The 15,138-nt window shown below is 41.1% G+C and overlaps 1 protein-coding gene across 2 annotated transcripts in view; it reads right to left on the reverse strand.

Moving 5' to 3' along the window:
• Nucleotides 1–541: 541 nt before the first annotated feature.
• The window catches only part of ARL6IP5 (ADP ribosylation factor like GTPase 6 interacting protein 5), a 22,144-nt gene continuing 7,547 nt past the window's right edge, over nt 542–15,138 (reverse strand). For both annotated transcript variants that reach the window (XM_025374719.1, XM_025374720.1), the window contains 2 exons: nt 4,516–4,733; nt 542–2,135 (listed from right to left, as the gene is read on the reverse strand). In XM_025374719.1, coding sequence (XP_025230504.1) covers nt 1,963–2,135; nt 4,516–4,733 — 391 coding nt within the window. In that variant the 3' untranslated portion in view covers nt 542–1,962. The remainder of the gene's footprint in view (nt 2,136–4,515; nt 4,734–15,138) is intronic.

Genomic DNA, 15,138 nt, shown 5'->3' on the forward strand with positions numbered 1-15,138 from the left:
TTTTTATCTTAGATATACAAGAAGAAAAGATGATCCAATTTCATAGCTTATGGCCTCAATACACAGGTTTTGCCAAAAGAGGTGAAGCAGTTCACATTATGCTTTTTCCACCACCCAAGCCTAAAGATCTTAGTTGCAGATTTTAACTTGTTTTTCAAATGTAATCATAATTTATAACATTTATATGTTATATTTTTCTATTATTACCTTTCTAGAATTGACCACTGGCCATGAGTAATTACAAGTATCTTTTTTTTTTTTTTATTAGTTTCTCCAAATTTATTGTATTTTGTCACCAGAATTCACCTTGTAGAAAATGGAAGGGGCTAACATGTATATAATACTCATGTCAGGCTTAAAAATAGGATCCCACTAGAATTGTTTTATTCTGGCTGCAAGTTAATAAGGTATTCAAGCCTCACTAAACAGTATTTGAAACAGGTAAAGTTTGCTATGTAGAACATCTTCACTGTTCATAGGGTCGTCGCCAGGTTTCTCAGGTATTTAAGACAGATGTGCATTAAATAAAGTCTCACCAAAAAAACCTTTAATCAATTTTATTCTTCATATTTGGGTAAGGGTACAGATTCTAGACCGTATCTGTGAAGTCATGGTGATATCACTGTGCTAAAGATCATGGCTATAGGTTGGCTGAGAATTTAAAATGCAAGAAAAATCAGAAGCAGCACATCATTGCTTCTTATTCCAGGACATACAGAGAGTTTCTTCAGTAAGTACCACTCCAGTTGTCTTCACAATTTAATGCAACGGAAACCTAAATGTTTCTACTTCATCTATGAAATCATTCAATTGGCAGGCAAAACATCTTTATCACCTATTTATAAAAACATGAGAAAGGGAGGAAAAGTAATAGAATGTATACACTCATGCTATCGTAATTCTAATGTCTGTCTAGCTATAAAGGCATATGGTTGTAACAATTGCTATCTAAAATTTTTATTAGCTGCAGTAGCTGCATTCCATTTTTATTACCATTTTTTAAAGTCTTTTTGCTTGGTCATCTAAAGACGTTTTTCAACTTTCAAAAGATCAGCTATTATTGTCCTCTTTGTGTCTCTAAGGAATTAATAAAATGCACGTTTATTTCCTTCTTTCTAAATGTTCCAGTTAAAAACTAAATAATACAAAAATGGGAAACATTTTCTTGGACCATTTTTTTTTTTTCACTGTAACAACAAAAGATGTGCAAGGTAAATAGAACTCCTTTTGTTTTATTTTTTGTCTGTTTGTTTTTTAACAAGTCTGTCCAGAATAATACAGGTTACATAGCTGTAACCATCTTAAGGAAAATGACATTAAGTTTACAACAGTTACCAGCTGGTGAAAACACATTACTAGCATTTCAAAAATTTACAAAAATGTAACAAAATATCCTAAACAGCTATCTTTATATTTGTAAACGAAGTATAAACAACTGGCTTAACCAGTTTCCACTGCACATCAAACAGGTGGCAAAGTGATAGAGATCATCTTTGATTTTTAAAGGAGAATAATAAAAACTAATTTATATCCCACACATTACAATTCTAGGGGATTAGGAACAGGCTAACACATGATATCATCTACTTTAACAGCCTTTTCATTTACTTGTATGGTCTTGATACTTGACAATTTTTTTATTCCTGTAACAGTATTGTTGCTGTAAAAGCCATAATTTTTTTTATTTCCTTAAAGAAATCGTGTGATCCATTTCCCATTAGATTTCATAAACACACGTGAAACTTCAGATACAATAGGAGGGTGGTGGTTTTCTTTCAGTTTCTGAGGCCTTCTCTCTGAAACATCAGAGCTGATAATAGTTCAGCCTATACATGCATGCTGCCATAGATAATTGGGTGGTACGTGCACCTCCTATTTCAAAAACACAAGCAGAAAGTAGGTCTGGACAAGGGCAAACTGCAACTCAATTTCTGCTGTAACCCTATCTCAGGTAAGTTACGTTTATTCCTTCACTTTGCTGATATAGTCAGTGAGTCTGTTGATGCCTTCCTCCTGCTGTTCTAGGGCATCCAGGACAATGCCCATCGGTGTCCTCTTCAAACCTATTCCTTCCATTTTATTCTCCAGTTTGTTCTTGAGGTTCCGGAGTCTCAACGATGCATGGATAAACATCACTGCAGAGAAGTGACACCTGGTTAACACCAAAGCAATAATTCTCTTTTGCCACATCAATATTACACTCCCTCTCTTCACACTATTAGTAAACTGCCTTAGTTAGCTACAGTCCAGTCTGCTTCCCTAACTGATCCAAGCCTTCAAATGGCTCCTTGGACTTTATGTAAAGCTTTTCATCAAGTCATATATAGTTTTTTTTTGGTTTTTGGTTTTTTTTCTTTTCCTGCATTAAAGGAAAATGCTGTATTCAACAGGAAGGACCATTATCTGGAAGCCATACCCTTTCCTTCATGCATTGACATCATCACCTTGCAGATGCTACTTAAATGTCCTGAAATTCAGAGTGAATCAATGGGATTCTATCCTACCAAAAAAATCAACTTACCTGAGGCTTTCCAGAAAATAACTCTTGCTCAATTCAGGGATTATCTGTATCTTGTTCCCTGCAGGATCATGTGAGTAAAGGTCACTTGTAAAGTGCCTCCCAGAGGCTTTACCCAAAGTGTTGGGTCTAGAATTCTAGATGTAAAAACCTAAGAGCTTTACAGAGTTTGTATAGCCCATTGTTCCCCAGACTTGCTTATTTTACCACAGATTCCCTGTCCCCTTTCCTGGACCTCCTTTACCTGAGCCTTAAAGAGACAGGCCTGGGAATCTGTATTTTAAACAGGTAACCCTCTCCATATGATCTATACCAGTGGTTTTACAACTTCCATGTACGTTCAAATCACCTGGAGAGCCTGTTAGATAGGCAAATTCCTGGTCTCCACCACCCCAAATTCAGACTATTACAACTGAGGGAAGGCTCCAGAATGCATTATTTTAATAATGACTCCGGATGATTCTGATGTAGGTGGATCTTGAACCCTCATTTTGAAAAAATACTGATGTGGATTCATCTGGAGGATCTAGAAATAGTTGAGGGGCTTTCTAGAAACATAACATCGTTGGGTGCCACTGTTGACCCACAAAATAAAGATGTGGCTGGGAAATTTATATTTTTAAAAAGTATCCTGGATGAGCCTCACAATTACCAGTTTGGGAATCACTTATTAGATAAGTGATTAGATTATTAGATTAGATAATCTCCTTACTTTAGAGATGAGTGAGCTACAGCCCATATAGGATGACTGGTCCAAATCACATGCTGGTTTCCAGCAGGTCTAAGAATAGAAATCAGGACTCTTAACTGTCTACCTCTGATACATTTCATTACACTGGCCTGTCTCAGATTCTGATGTGGAAAGGTATTAAAATTAGCAAGCTGTTTGATTAAATAGTATCATTGAAATACTAAGCCTATAGCACCTACAGAAAACCTGAAGAAAATTCCAAAAATGTTTGAATTTGTTGGCTCAAATATTTTATCCAATAGGGTATGGGATGTATCCATAAATATTCTGGACTTAATCTAACAAAGCCCTAAACAAGCAAATAATTTCATTTAGTGGAATAAATGCACATGTCAAATGTTATTGAAAGTTAAAGGGATGTGCCTGTCACTTAATACACTAGAATTTTAATTAGATTTCTGCTGATTAGGCTGGGATTTTATTTCTTCTCTATTTCAGGCTTCAAGTGTTTGGACTCTTAGTAAATAATTCATGTAAAACTTAGAGAATATCTAGATCTCCTCACCAGAATCTGAGTATTTAGTACCTATATTCTGAGCCAATTATTCCTATAGACTTACCAAACTTTTAACACTAGCTATGATCTCCTGAGCAAGTGGAGAATAAATAGTTTACTTCCAAATAATAAATACATTCATTTCTGTATCAGGACAATAGGAATGGCACTTAAAAATTGACAGTAGACTCTTGTATTAGGCAAATCTGGGGTCTAGTGCAGGTTATGCCACATTCCTGCTATATGACCTGGGATTTGTCTTTGTTCTGTTTACTGTTTGTCCCCATAAGAATGTATGACAAACGGCTGGGCAAAGTGGCTCACGCCTGTAATCCCAGCACTTGGGGAGTCCGAGGTAGCTAGATCACTCGAGCTTGGGAGTTCAAGATCAGCCTGGGCAACATAGTGAAACCCCCGTCTCTACCAAAAACACAAAAAATTAGCTGGGTGTGCGCATGTGGTCCCAGCTATTCAGGAGGCAGAGGCTGCAGTAAGCCGAGATAACACCACAGCATGGGTGACAGAGTAGACCCCATCACAACAACAACAACAAAAGAATGACCTCATAGTTCTTGACCTCAGTTCTGTGTTATCTGGGTCTAGTTGGATAACAAGTAGAAAGCTGTTTTAGAAAATTCTGACACTTTTGCTGACATGCCAACGCACATAAGAAACAGGTTATGGAATTCCTGTTGGATAACTGCTCCTACATTTTTTTTATGATGGAAGAAAAAACTCAAGTTCACTTACACAGCAAAGGAAAAGTAATGCCAAACACAAAGACCATGACGCCTCCAAACATGGATATAAGGAAATAACTCGCCAACATGACCACCATAACGAACGTCGTGGGGTAGCGCTTCTTCAGCCGGCGAAGGGCGTCCTTATTGTGGGCTGCCCACACAAACCCTGTGAACACCAGCACCACCACGATTCCTCCCAGGATCATGTTGAAGGGACTCAGAAACCTGAAATATGAGGAAGAAAAAATGAGGGGTGACTAGTTCAGCAATAGAAGTAGCAAAAGGAGAAAGAGAAGTAAAAAACAGTTATTGAGAACTTACTAATACTTTAATACTTTATCCGAATTGTCTCATTTGATTTCTCATAATCTTATAAAGGAGATAGTACTAGTTCATTTCTCAAATGAAGAAACTAAGGCACAGAGGTTAGAAAATGGTGGGGAAGTCCAGGAATGGTAGTTCACACCTGTAATCCCAGCACTTTGGGAGGCCGAGGTGGCAGGATCATTTGACGCCAGGAGTTCAAGACCAACCCAGGCAATACGGCAAAACCCCTTCTCTACAAAAATATGAAAATTAGCCAGGTGTGGTGGCACACACCCGTGTTCCCAGCTACTCAGGAGGCTGAGGTGGGAGGATCGCTTGAACCTCGGAAGTTGAGGCTGCAGTGAGCCAAGATTCCACCACTGCACTCCAGACTGGGTGACAGAGTGAGACCTTGTCTCAAAAAAAAAAAAAAAAAAAAAAAAGATAGAACTGAGATCACACCCAGGCAGTTCCCATCAAAGTAGTCCCTATCTCATTAGAGGTCCACAATTTTGAAGACTAAAACTTCTTTTGAAGGTACTATGTTTAGCTTCCATACATCCTGGGCTCTAGTACACAGTAGGTTGTGTTTTCTTAGCTCTAAGGGTTTATTTAAATCCTCACAGAAGCTCATGATGGATGAATGTAGAATGCAGGCCACATAATGACCTCCTTGGGCTACATCCAGTCTACAGTCACATTTTTGTTTGGCCTGTACAGTGTTTGAAAAAACTTTTACTTGAAACCCATGTATTTAAAAAAAAAAAAATCCATAAAACTTGGGATTTCTTGTTCTCCTGGAACAATAAAATCTAACAGTGCTAGGCCCATTTTCCCACATGTCAACAGCTGGCTTGAGTGCCTGCTCATTCAGGCAGAACAAACGCTCTCCACTGAGCCCCAGTCCACACTGGTCTCTACTGCATCATGCACACAGAGGCCCACAGTGAGGTGCTATTAATCATTGTTTTTCTTTTTCTTTTTTGTCATTTGAGACAGAGTCTCGTTCTGCTGCCCAGGCTGGAGGGCAGTGGTGCGATCTTGGCTCACTGCAACCTCCATCTCCCGGGTTCAAGCAATTCTTGTGCCTCAGCCTCCCGAGTAACTGGGATTACAGGCACATGCCACCATGCCCAGCTAATTTTTTGTATTTTCAGTACAGGTAGGTTTTTGCCATGTTGGCCAGGCCAGTCTTGAACTCCTAGCATCAACTGATTCGCCCACCTCGGCCTCCCGAAGTGCTAGGATTATAGGCATGAGTCACACCATGCCAAGTCTAATCACTGTTTTTCTAATAGCTGGCCTGAATCGCTCTCACATAATCTGCCTGCCCCATGGAGGCATTTGAGTTTATGATTTCTCACATACAGAGTTCATTATAAGTGTTTTTAAATACCCAAAGTACCATTAGGAGATGAGTTATCCATGCAGATTTTCAAGCACACAGTTCCAGATTCATTCTTATATAAGCCAAATGTTTAGTATGTGATAGCAATTACACTACTATTGATAATGGAGAAAACACATTATGTAGAAGAAATTTATGCTGGGCATGGTGGCACACACCTGTAATCCTAGCACTTTGGGAGGCCTAGGCAGGTGGATCACCTGAGGTCAAGAGTTCAAGGCCAGCCTGGTCAACATGGTGAAACCTCGTCTCTACTAAAAATACAAAAATTAGCTGGGCGCGGTGGTACATGCCTCTAATCCCAGCTACTTGGGAGGCTGAGACAGGAGAATCGCTTGAACTCAGAAGGCGGAGGTTGCAGTGAGCTGAGATCGTACCATTGCACTCCACCCTGGGCAACAAGAGGGAAACTCTCTCAAAATAATAATAATAAGAAGAAGAAATTTAGATGAAGTTTTGGGCATTACAGTCGCCCACCCCAAGCCACTGTGTATACAAAACCCTTAACAAGACATCTGTGGTGGGCTGGTACAATGAGTTATTTAACTTTTTACCCTAGAGGCTAATGAGGATTTTACTTGGGAAGGACACAGAGGGTAGTGTGTTTTCCTCATGCCCTGAATAGTAACATTGCTGATTTGAAAAGAGGGATGGGGGAAGACAGGATAAGGGAAGGTGATGCCAAGAGCTTACTTTCTCTGAAATGGAAGAGATGAAGAACTCATGCTCATACTGGGATTCATATTTAGGATAAACAATTCTTTTTCAAAAATTCCTTCAAATTTTAGCTCTCTGTTTCTGCCTACTGAAGCATAAAGGGAATTTTGAACATTTTTAAATTAAGAGTGAAAGCTTTTCACACCTGAATGGGTGAAATTAAGGGATAAAATCAATGTCAAACTGCTTTCAAAAAGCTAAAAATTTCTATTAAGATGCACAAAGTTAAACAATGGCAAGAGCGGTTGCACTTTTTTTTTTTTTTTTTTTTTGAGATGGAGTTTCACTCGTCACCCAGGCTGGAGTACAATGGCATGATCTCGGCTCACTGCAACCTCTGCCTCCCAGGTTCAAGCAATTCTCCTGCCTCAGCCTCCCTAGTAGCTGGGATTACAGGCACCCACCAACACGCCCAGCTAATTTTTGTATTTTTAGTAAAGATAGGGTTTCACCATGTTGGCCAGGCTGGTCTCGAACTCCTGACCTCATGTGATCCAACCCCCTTAGCCTCCCAAAGTGCTAAGATTACAGGCATGAGCCACCGTGCCCAACCAGTTGTACATAATTTAAAACTAAACTCTACAATAATAAGTTGCTTATTTCATTCAAAATCCTTGCAAATACACCCTTCAAGCCAATAAATCCCCTCCTCAGAATATAGTCTAAAGAATTAAACAAAAATGCAAAGATTGAGTTGTAACAGTATTGATATTAGTGGTATTTATGGTCAAAAACTTTCAGAAAAAACCTATATGGCCAACAATTTACTGTCGTATTGTATACACAGCTATTTTTAAAACACTGAAGTGCATTTAATAATATGGGAAGACATTATATGTTGAGTGGGTAAAAGCAACTGTAATACATAATGCATTCTATGTTAGCTGGATTTATCATACAAGTTAGATAGTTCAGAAGTAGAAATTTCTAGGCTGAGCGCAGTGGCTCAAGCCTGTAATCCCAGCACTTTGGGGGGCCAAGGTGGGTGGATCTTTTGAGGTCAGGAGTTCGAGACCAGCCTGGCCAACATGGTGAAAACCCACCTTTACTAAAAAATACAAAAATTAGTTGGGCCTGGGCTGGGCGTGGTGGCTCATGCCTGTAATCCCAGCACTTTGGGAGGCTGAGGCAGGCACATCACCTGAGGTCAGGGGTTCAAGACCAGGCTGGCCAACATGGTGAAACCCCGTCTCTACTAAAAATACAAAAAATTAGTTGGGCTTGGTGGTGGGAGCCTGTAATCTCAGCTACTTGGAGGCTGAGGCAGGAGAATTGCTTGAACCCGGGAGGCAGAGGTTGTAGTGAGCTGAGATGGTGCCATTGCACCCCAGCCTGGGCAACAAGAGCAAAACTCCATCTCAAAAAAAAAAAAAAAAAATTAGCCAGGCATGGTGGTGGGCACCTGTAGTCCCAGTTACTTGGGAGGCTGAGGCAGGAGAATCACTTGAACCTGGGAGGCAGAGGGTGCAGGGAGCCGAGATTGCACCACTGCACTCCAGCCTGGGTGACAGAGTGAGACTCTGTCTCCAAAAAAAAAAAAAGAAGAAGTAGAAATTTCTATAATTAGTATATTATTTCATAATCAGAAATAAAATGAATATATAAAAAAGGAAATACAAAAATATAAAAGCAGCTGTTCTCCAACCCACAACCCCCGCTTGGCACAGGCCAACCACAAAAGTCCATCTCTACTTGTCCCATCTTGCCAACAACATTAATGGAATTTCAATTCATGAACCACAGCAAAGCTGTTCCTTCTCCAGTCCAAACCCTGGTTTTCTGCTCATCCTCCAGATCCTCTTGTGCCAGTCTGTAGCACCCCAGTGCCCCAAGCTTCCCCAATACCCAGCACATGTGCCATTCTGTCTGCCCGATTCCCCCTCCTCTTGGTTCTGTGTTATCTGGGTCTATCTACTTGGCCTCTCTGCACTTTTCTTTCTTCCTATTTGATTTTATCCGGATTATTCCCTGTCTTCTGAGATAATCCCAGAATTGTTCTGGGAAAGACAAAAATGTCCTTATACGACTGAGGAAGGAAAGAATCTAATGAGTCAAAACCACAATCCCCTTCAGCAGGTTGTAGAGAGTGGAGAGTGAATAAAGAGGCCTTCAAACTCTTAGAGATTAATATAACTAATTCCCAGACCACAAAAGATTCTAGGCCAGTGTGGTAGCTCACGTCTGTAATCCCAGCACTCTGGGAAGCCGAGGTGGCAGATGGATTGCTTGAGCCCAGGAGTTTGAGACTAACCTAGGCAACAGGGCAAAACCCTATCTCTCCAAAATAAATAAATAAATAAATAATAACACCCCACAAAAATTAGCCAAGTGTGGTGGCACACACCTATAGTCCCCACTACTTGGTAAGCTGAAGTAGGAGGATCACCTGAGCTCAGGAGGTCAAGGCTGCAGTGAGCTGTGATTGTGCCACTACACTGTAGCCTGGGTAACAGAGTGAGACCCTGTCTCAATTAAAAAATACAAAGATACTTAGAGAAATTGAGAAATTGTACCAAAGACTACATTATAGTAGGATAAGGGGAGTTTATTTCCATTTGCTTATTTTTATTTTCATATTTTTTTCAATGGCTATGTATTCCTTGATGAATTAAAAAAAAAAAAAAACCCTGATATTTAAAAATGAACAAATGGAATTGGGGAAAGGCTCCTGAATGTAAAAAACCCTTTTACAAATCCTTGACATTGACCTATAACCTACCCAAATGTTTCTTCTGAGCCATAAAGAAAAGCAAAGATCGGCCAGGCGTGGTGGCTCACACCTGTAATCCCAGCACTTTGGGAGGCCAAGGCGGGTGGATCACAAGGTCAGGAGATCGAGACCATCCTGGCTAACGCGGTGAAATCCCATCTCTACTAAAAATACAAAAAATTAGCCGGGCGTGGTGGTGGGCGCCTGTAGTCCCAGCTACTCAGGAGGCTGAGGCAGGAGAATGGCATGAACACAGGAGGTGGAGCTTGCAGTGAGCTGAGATTGCGGCACTGCATTCCAGCCTGGGTGACAGAGCGAGACTCCGTCTCTAACAAAAAAAAAAAGAAAAGGAAAAGAAAAGAAAAGATCACTGGGTACAGTGGCTCACACCTGTAATCCCAGCACTTTGGGAGGCTGAGGCAGGCTGATCACAAGGTCAGCAGATCGAGACCATCCTGGTCAACATGGTGAAACCTGTCTCTACTAAAAATACAAAAATTAGCAGGGCGTGGTGGCAAGTGCCTGTAATCCCAGCTACTCAGGAAGCTGAGCCAGGAGAATTGCTTGAATCCGGGAGGCGGAGGCTGCAGTGAGCCGAGATTGTGCCACTGCACTCCAGCCTGGGTGACAGAGCGAGATTCCATCTCAAAAAAAAAAAGGAAAGAAAAGACAAGTAAAGATCAAATCAACACAAATAACTCAAATGGAGGATTGAAATTTTGAAATTTAAGGAAATTCTTTTGCACACCCCGCAAGTAGGAGAGGGTTGGCTGGCAGCAAAGCATCAAAGAAGGGCTCCTACTCAGTTCATTTTGGAATACTTATTAAAATAATAATTCATGAAGTGAAGCATATAATAAAATTCATGTCAAACTTTTTTATTTTCCTCTAGACAAGTAAAATACATATTTAAGTTGAGTGCCTAAAGTCTAGGACAAAGAACAATGAAAAATCCAGGCCTAACTCAAGCAATTCCAAATTTGCTTTCACCTGTTCCAGTTGCTCATGTTCAAGGGAAAAGAACACGGTTTGAAGTTCTAAAGAACTGGTTTTAGTTCATAATCTGCCCAACAACAGTCTATAATTAGAAAGTAACCAAGTTTCCAAGATGGAAAAAACTAACAAAGTTACTCTGAGCAGAAATGATTTTCTTCTATATCTGATAAAATGTATACCACTCCAATGCCCTGGCACTTACCTGCACTTGGAGCAAAATAAGACAGATAGACACACATACACATACACACACACACACACACCCCCTCTAGAGATTAACAGAAATTCTCAGAAATTTGGGAACCAGTTCTTGCCTGAGGTGCTTTTTAGTCAACAGTTGGGCTGTTTATCACACTAATCACGACAAACCCCAAAAAACATTTAGGACAAAGCTTTCCACAAATATGCCACCCATCTCTCATGTAGACAACTGCCTCTGGGGTCTGCTGGGTGGAGTTTCACTTACTGGTAGTCCTTCAGTAAGAAAGAGGGCCAGGCACAGTGGCTCACACTTGTAATCCCAGAACTTTGGGAGGCCGAGGGGGACGGATCAGCTGAGGCCAGGAGTTTGAGACCAGCCTGGCCAACATGGCAAAACCCCATCTCTACTAAAAATATAAAAATTAGCTGGGTGTGGTGATGCATGCCTGTCATCCCAGCTATTCGGGAGGCTGAGACACGAGAATCACTTGAAACTGGGAGGTGGGGGTTGCAGTGAGCTGAGATTGTGCCACTGCACTCCAGCGTGGGTGACAGAGCCAGACTCTGTCTCAAAAAAAAAAAAAAAAAAGAACAAAGGACGGTGAGAGGGAAGGGAGAAATAGGACTTAGTTTTGCAACTCAAAAACCATTATGTTTTTCTATTGTGAAATTTAAAATATATTAATACATATGTTTATATATTTTAACTATATATATTCAAAATATGAACATGTATTATCCCATTCCAATAAATAATAAATCTTTCCCTATAATAGTTACACATTCTAGGGCAGTCATTTATGGCTGTAAAAAGGTTTAGAATCCCATCAATTTTGTAGCAGTCTTCAAAGACGAATCAGTCTAGTCCAATTATACAGATAACTAAACTGAGGCCCACAGAAGTGAAGAAACATATCCAAAGGGATCCAGGGGAGAAACAAGAAAACAAGGGTGCCAGTTGTGGCAGCAACTCACAGTAGAACCCATTCTGTATTGTTAACCAGCTTTAGGGATTTCCCCCACACTCTTTAAGTAACCTACTGTAACCAAGGATCATCCTGGAAAATCCCTCTACACTCTCATTTCTCTCTGAAACACGGTGGCTATGGATACAGGTCCTAAACTTGCCAACGTGATTCAGTAGCTATAGCTATAGTTTAACCACAAGTTATCGAAAGGGGAAAAAAAAAAATCTCACAAAATTTTAGAGCTAGGAAGGATCTTGCTAACCTACCTCATTTTACACATAAGCAAGCTAAGGAATATACAAGTTAATAAATTTGTCCAAGGCCACCAATTGCAAAGTTGGCAATAAAAGTTTGCCATAACAGAAATCCTCACATCAGCTCAAGGCCACATTTGATGACTCCTGTCAGGTTGCAAGGCCAAAAAGAACCACCAAAGAGGCAGCAAAGTATTTCCTGAGGAGTGCAGGCAGCTTTGCACTGAGTTCCAATTTTCTAACCGAAAAAGCTATTTTTGAAGTGTGGTTCCTGAGGAAAGCTGACTCACTGAAAAAGTGGGGAACAATTTACTCACGGTGGACTTCTCTAAATTGGCGATGTTTCTCTGTGGTCCTTAGTCAGCCAGAGGGATCGCTGCAAATATGAACCCACTCAACCATTTTCTTGCTTCTCATTGTTCTTAAACTAAAAACAGAATTCTTTAAACATTCTACAAGGCCTTGCAGGGTCTGGCCCCTGCTGCCTCTGCAGCCAGGGCCACTGTATATAGTTGTGGAGTTGGTGCCTGGCTGAGGGGGTAAGTGGAGCCTGGAATCTAGGTCACACACTCCATGAGCCAAGGCCAAAATTTGGCTTAGGTTGTATCTGCTAGGAGAGGAAGAAGTGCCTTAGTAATTAGCATGAGGGAACTCTCAGGGCTAGCAGTTGGCCTACCTGCCAGCTTTGTCACACCATCTCCTGATTGCACCCCCATCCACTCAGGGTTTCTATCTACCCCAGAACTCACCTTGCCTTTTGGCCATCTCAGGGTGAGGTCAATCAGGCAGAGAAGATAGTTTGTGCACAGGCCTCACTCCACCCTCCTTCAAGTCTCAGCTCAGCCAGCCTTTACTCTGACCAGAGCACAGTTCCGTATGCCTTTTCTTTTCTTTTTTCAAGAAAGGTTCTTCCTCTGTCACTCAAGCTGGAGTGTGATGGCACGGTCATAGCTCACTGCAGCCTCTATCTCCTGCACTCAAGTATCGTTCCTCAGCCTTCTGAGTAGCCGAAACTACAGGTGAGTGCCAGCATGCCTGGCTAATTTTTAATTTTTTTTTTTTTTTTTAAGATGGAATCTTGCTCTGTTGCCAGGCTGGAGTGCAGTGGCACGATCTTGGCTCACTGCAACCTCTGACTCTCTGGTTCAAACAATTCTCCTGCCTCAGCCTCCCACACCCAGGTAATTTTTGTATTTTTAGTAGAGACGAGGTTTCACCATGTTGGCCAGGCTGGTCTCGAACTCCTGACCTCAAGTGATCCCCTGCCTCAGCCTCCCAAAGTGAAGAGCGATTTTTGACTGTAGGCATAAATGTGGGCTTTAAACATAAATCAGTCTTGAGTAAATGAGAACAGTGTCTCCTGGGCCTAAGGATCATGGAATAAAACAGATTGTACAGTAGGTTAAAACTGAGCCTGTCTCTTCTGTTACAGAAAGGTCATAGTGAGATTTTCCTAACCAACTGAATTAGGAAGGCCTAGAGGATTTATTGCATTCTTGCCATTTCCTAAATATTTACTGTATCCTGTGTAATTTGGCACAAACTAAACACTCGCATCCAAACCAACCATTGTCTTTTTAGCAGTTGGCATGTTAAAAGTGTTCATACTAAGACATGCCTTAGGAACCATCAGATTTTATTTTGTTTTTAATAAACAACAGGTTGGACTTGGATTAGAAACCATAAATCTGATGCTTCCCACAGTGATAGAGCTTCAAATAATAGTTGTGTACAAAGCTCTGATTAGACTTCATTAAACCCTTTTTAACTTTTCATTATGGAAAACTTCTAACATATACATAGGTAGAGAGAATAATGTGTAATGAATCCTCATGTATGCTCAACATACATGCTTTCAACAATTAGCAACCCAGTTACTCTTATCAATACTTTTCAGGGAACAAAAGTGGAAAGATATTTGTTTACAAACGGTTCTTCTTGAATGATTTTAGTAAATTAAAAAAAAAAAAAAGTTAGGTGTGCAGTGGCTCACACCTGTAATCCCAGCACTTTGGGAGGCTGAGGTGGGGGGATAACTTGAGGTTAGGAGTTCGACACCAGCCTGGCCAACATGGTGAAACCCTGTCTCTACTAAAAAAAATATACAAAAATTAGCCAGGTGTAGTTGTGCATGCCTGTAATCCCAGCTACTTGGAGGCTGAGGCAGGAGAATCTCTTGAACCTGGGAGGCAGAGGTTGGAGTGAGCCAAGATCCTGCCATGGCATCCAGCTTGGGTGATACAGCGAGACTCTGTCTTAAAAAAACAAAACAAAAGCTACTGAGAACTATCACATGGCAAATTCTTACAGAGCTGTGGAGAGAAGACAGAGGCTGGACAAATGCTAATGAGCTTGGTAACACAGACTTCCTTCCCACAAGTTTCCTGTCTATTTACCCCTCACTAACCCCCAATGTCTGCATTCTTTTTGTTCCTCTGAGACAAGCAGAAGCTGCACCAATGAGATATGAAGCAGATTAGAAGAAGCAGGGCTTTCTGCCTTCCAGGTGTCTCCTTAGCAAATTGCATAATGAGAAGGAAGGCCAGGAAATCCTATCATACATCAATGATGAATGCTTGCAAACCTGAGTTGTTAGCCTGAAGGTGTTGCCTAAAATTACAGGACTCGAAGGCATTCTTAGGAACAGGAAGCCACGCTCAATTCAAGAGACAGAGGACGGTATTAAGGGTTAAGTTTTCTGAAGCTGAGTGATAAGGATAGAATTCATTTGTCCAAAAATAAAAAAAAATAAAAAAATAAAACATTTCCAATATTGACGCTTAATTAGGTATTAAGTGGGTAGGTCAAGAATGGTCTTGATCAGGCCGGGCGCGGTGGCTCAAGCCTGTAATCCCAGCACTTTGGGAGGCCGAGACGGGCGGATCACGAGGTCAGGAGATCGAGACCATCCTGGCTAACACAGTGAAACCCCGTCTCTACTAAAAATACAAAAACTTAGCCGGGCGAGGTGGCGGGCGCCTGTAGTCCCAGCTACTCGGGAGGCTGAGGCAGGAGAATGGCGTAAACCCGGGAGGCGGAGCTTGCAGTGAGCTGAGATCCGGCCACTGCA

The sequence above is a fragment of the Theropithecus gelada genome, chromosome 2 (assembly GCF_003255815.1).
Source record: "Theropithecus gelada isolate Dixy chromosome 2, Tgel_1.0, whole genome shotgun sequence".
Lineage (NCBI taxonomy): Eukaryota > Metazoa > Chordata > Mammalia > Primates > Cercopithecidae > Theropithecus > Theropithecus gelada.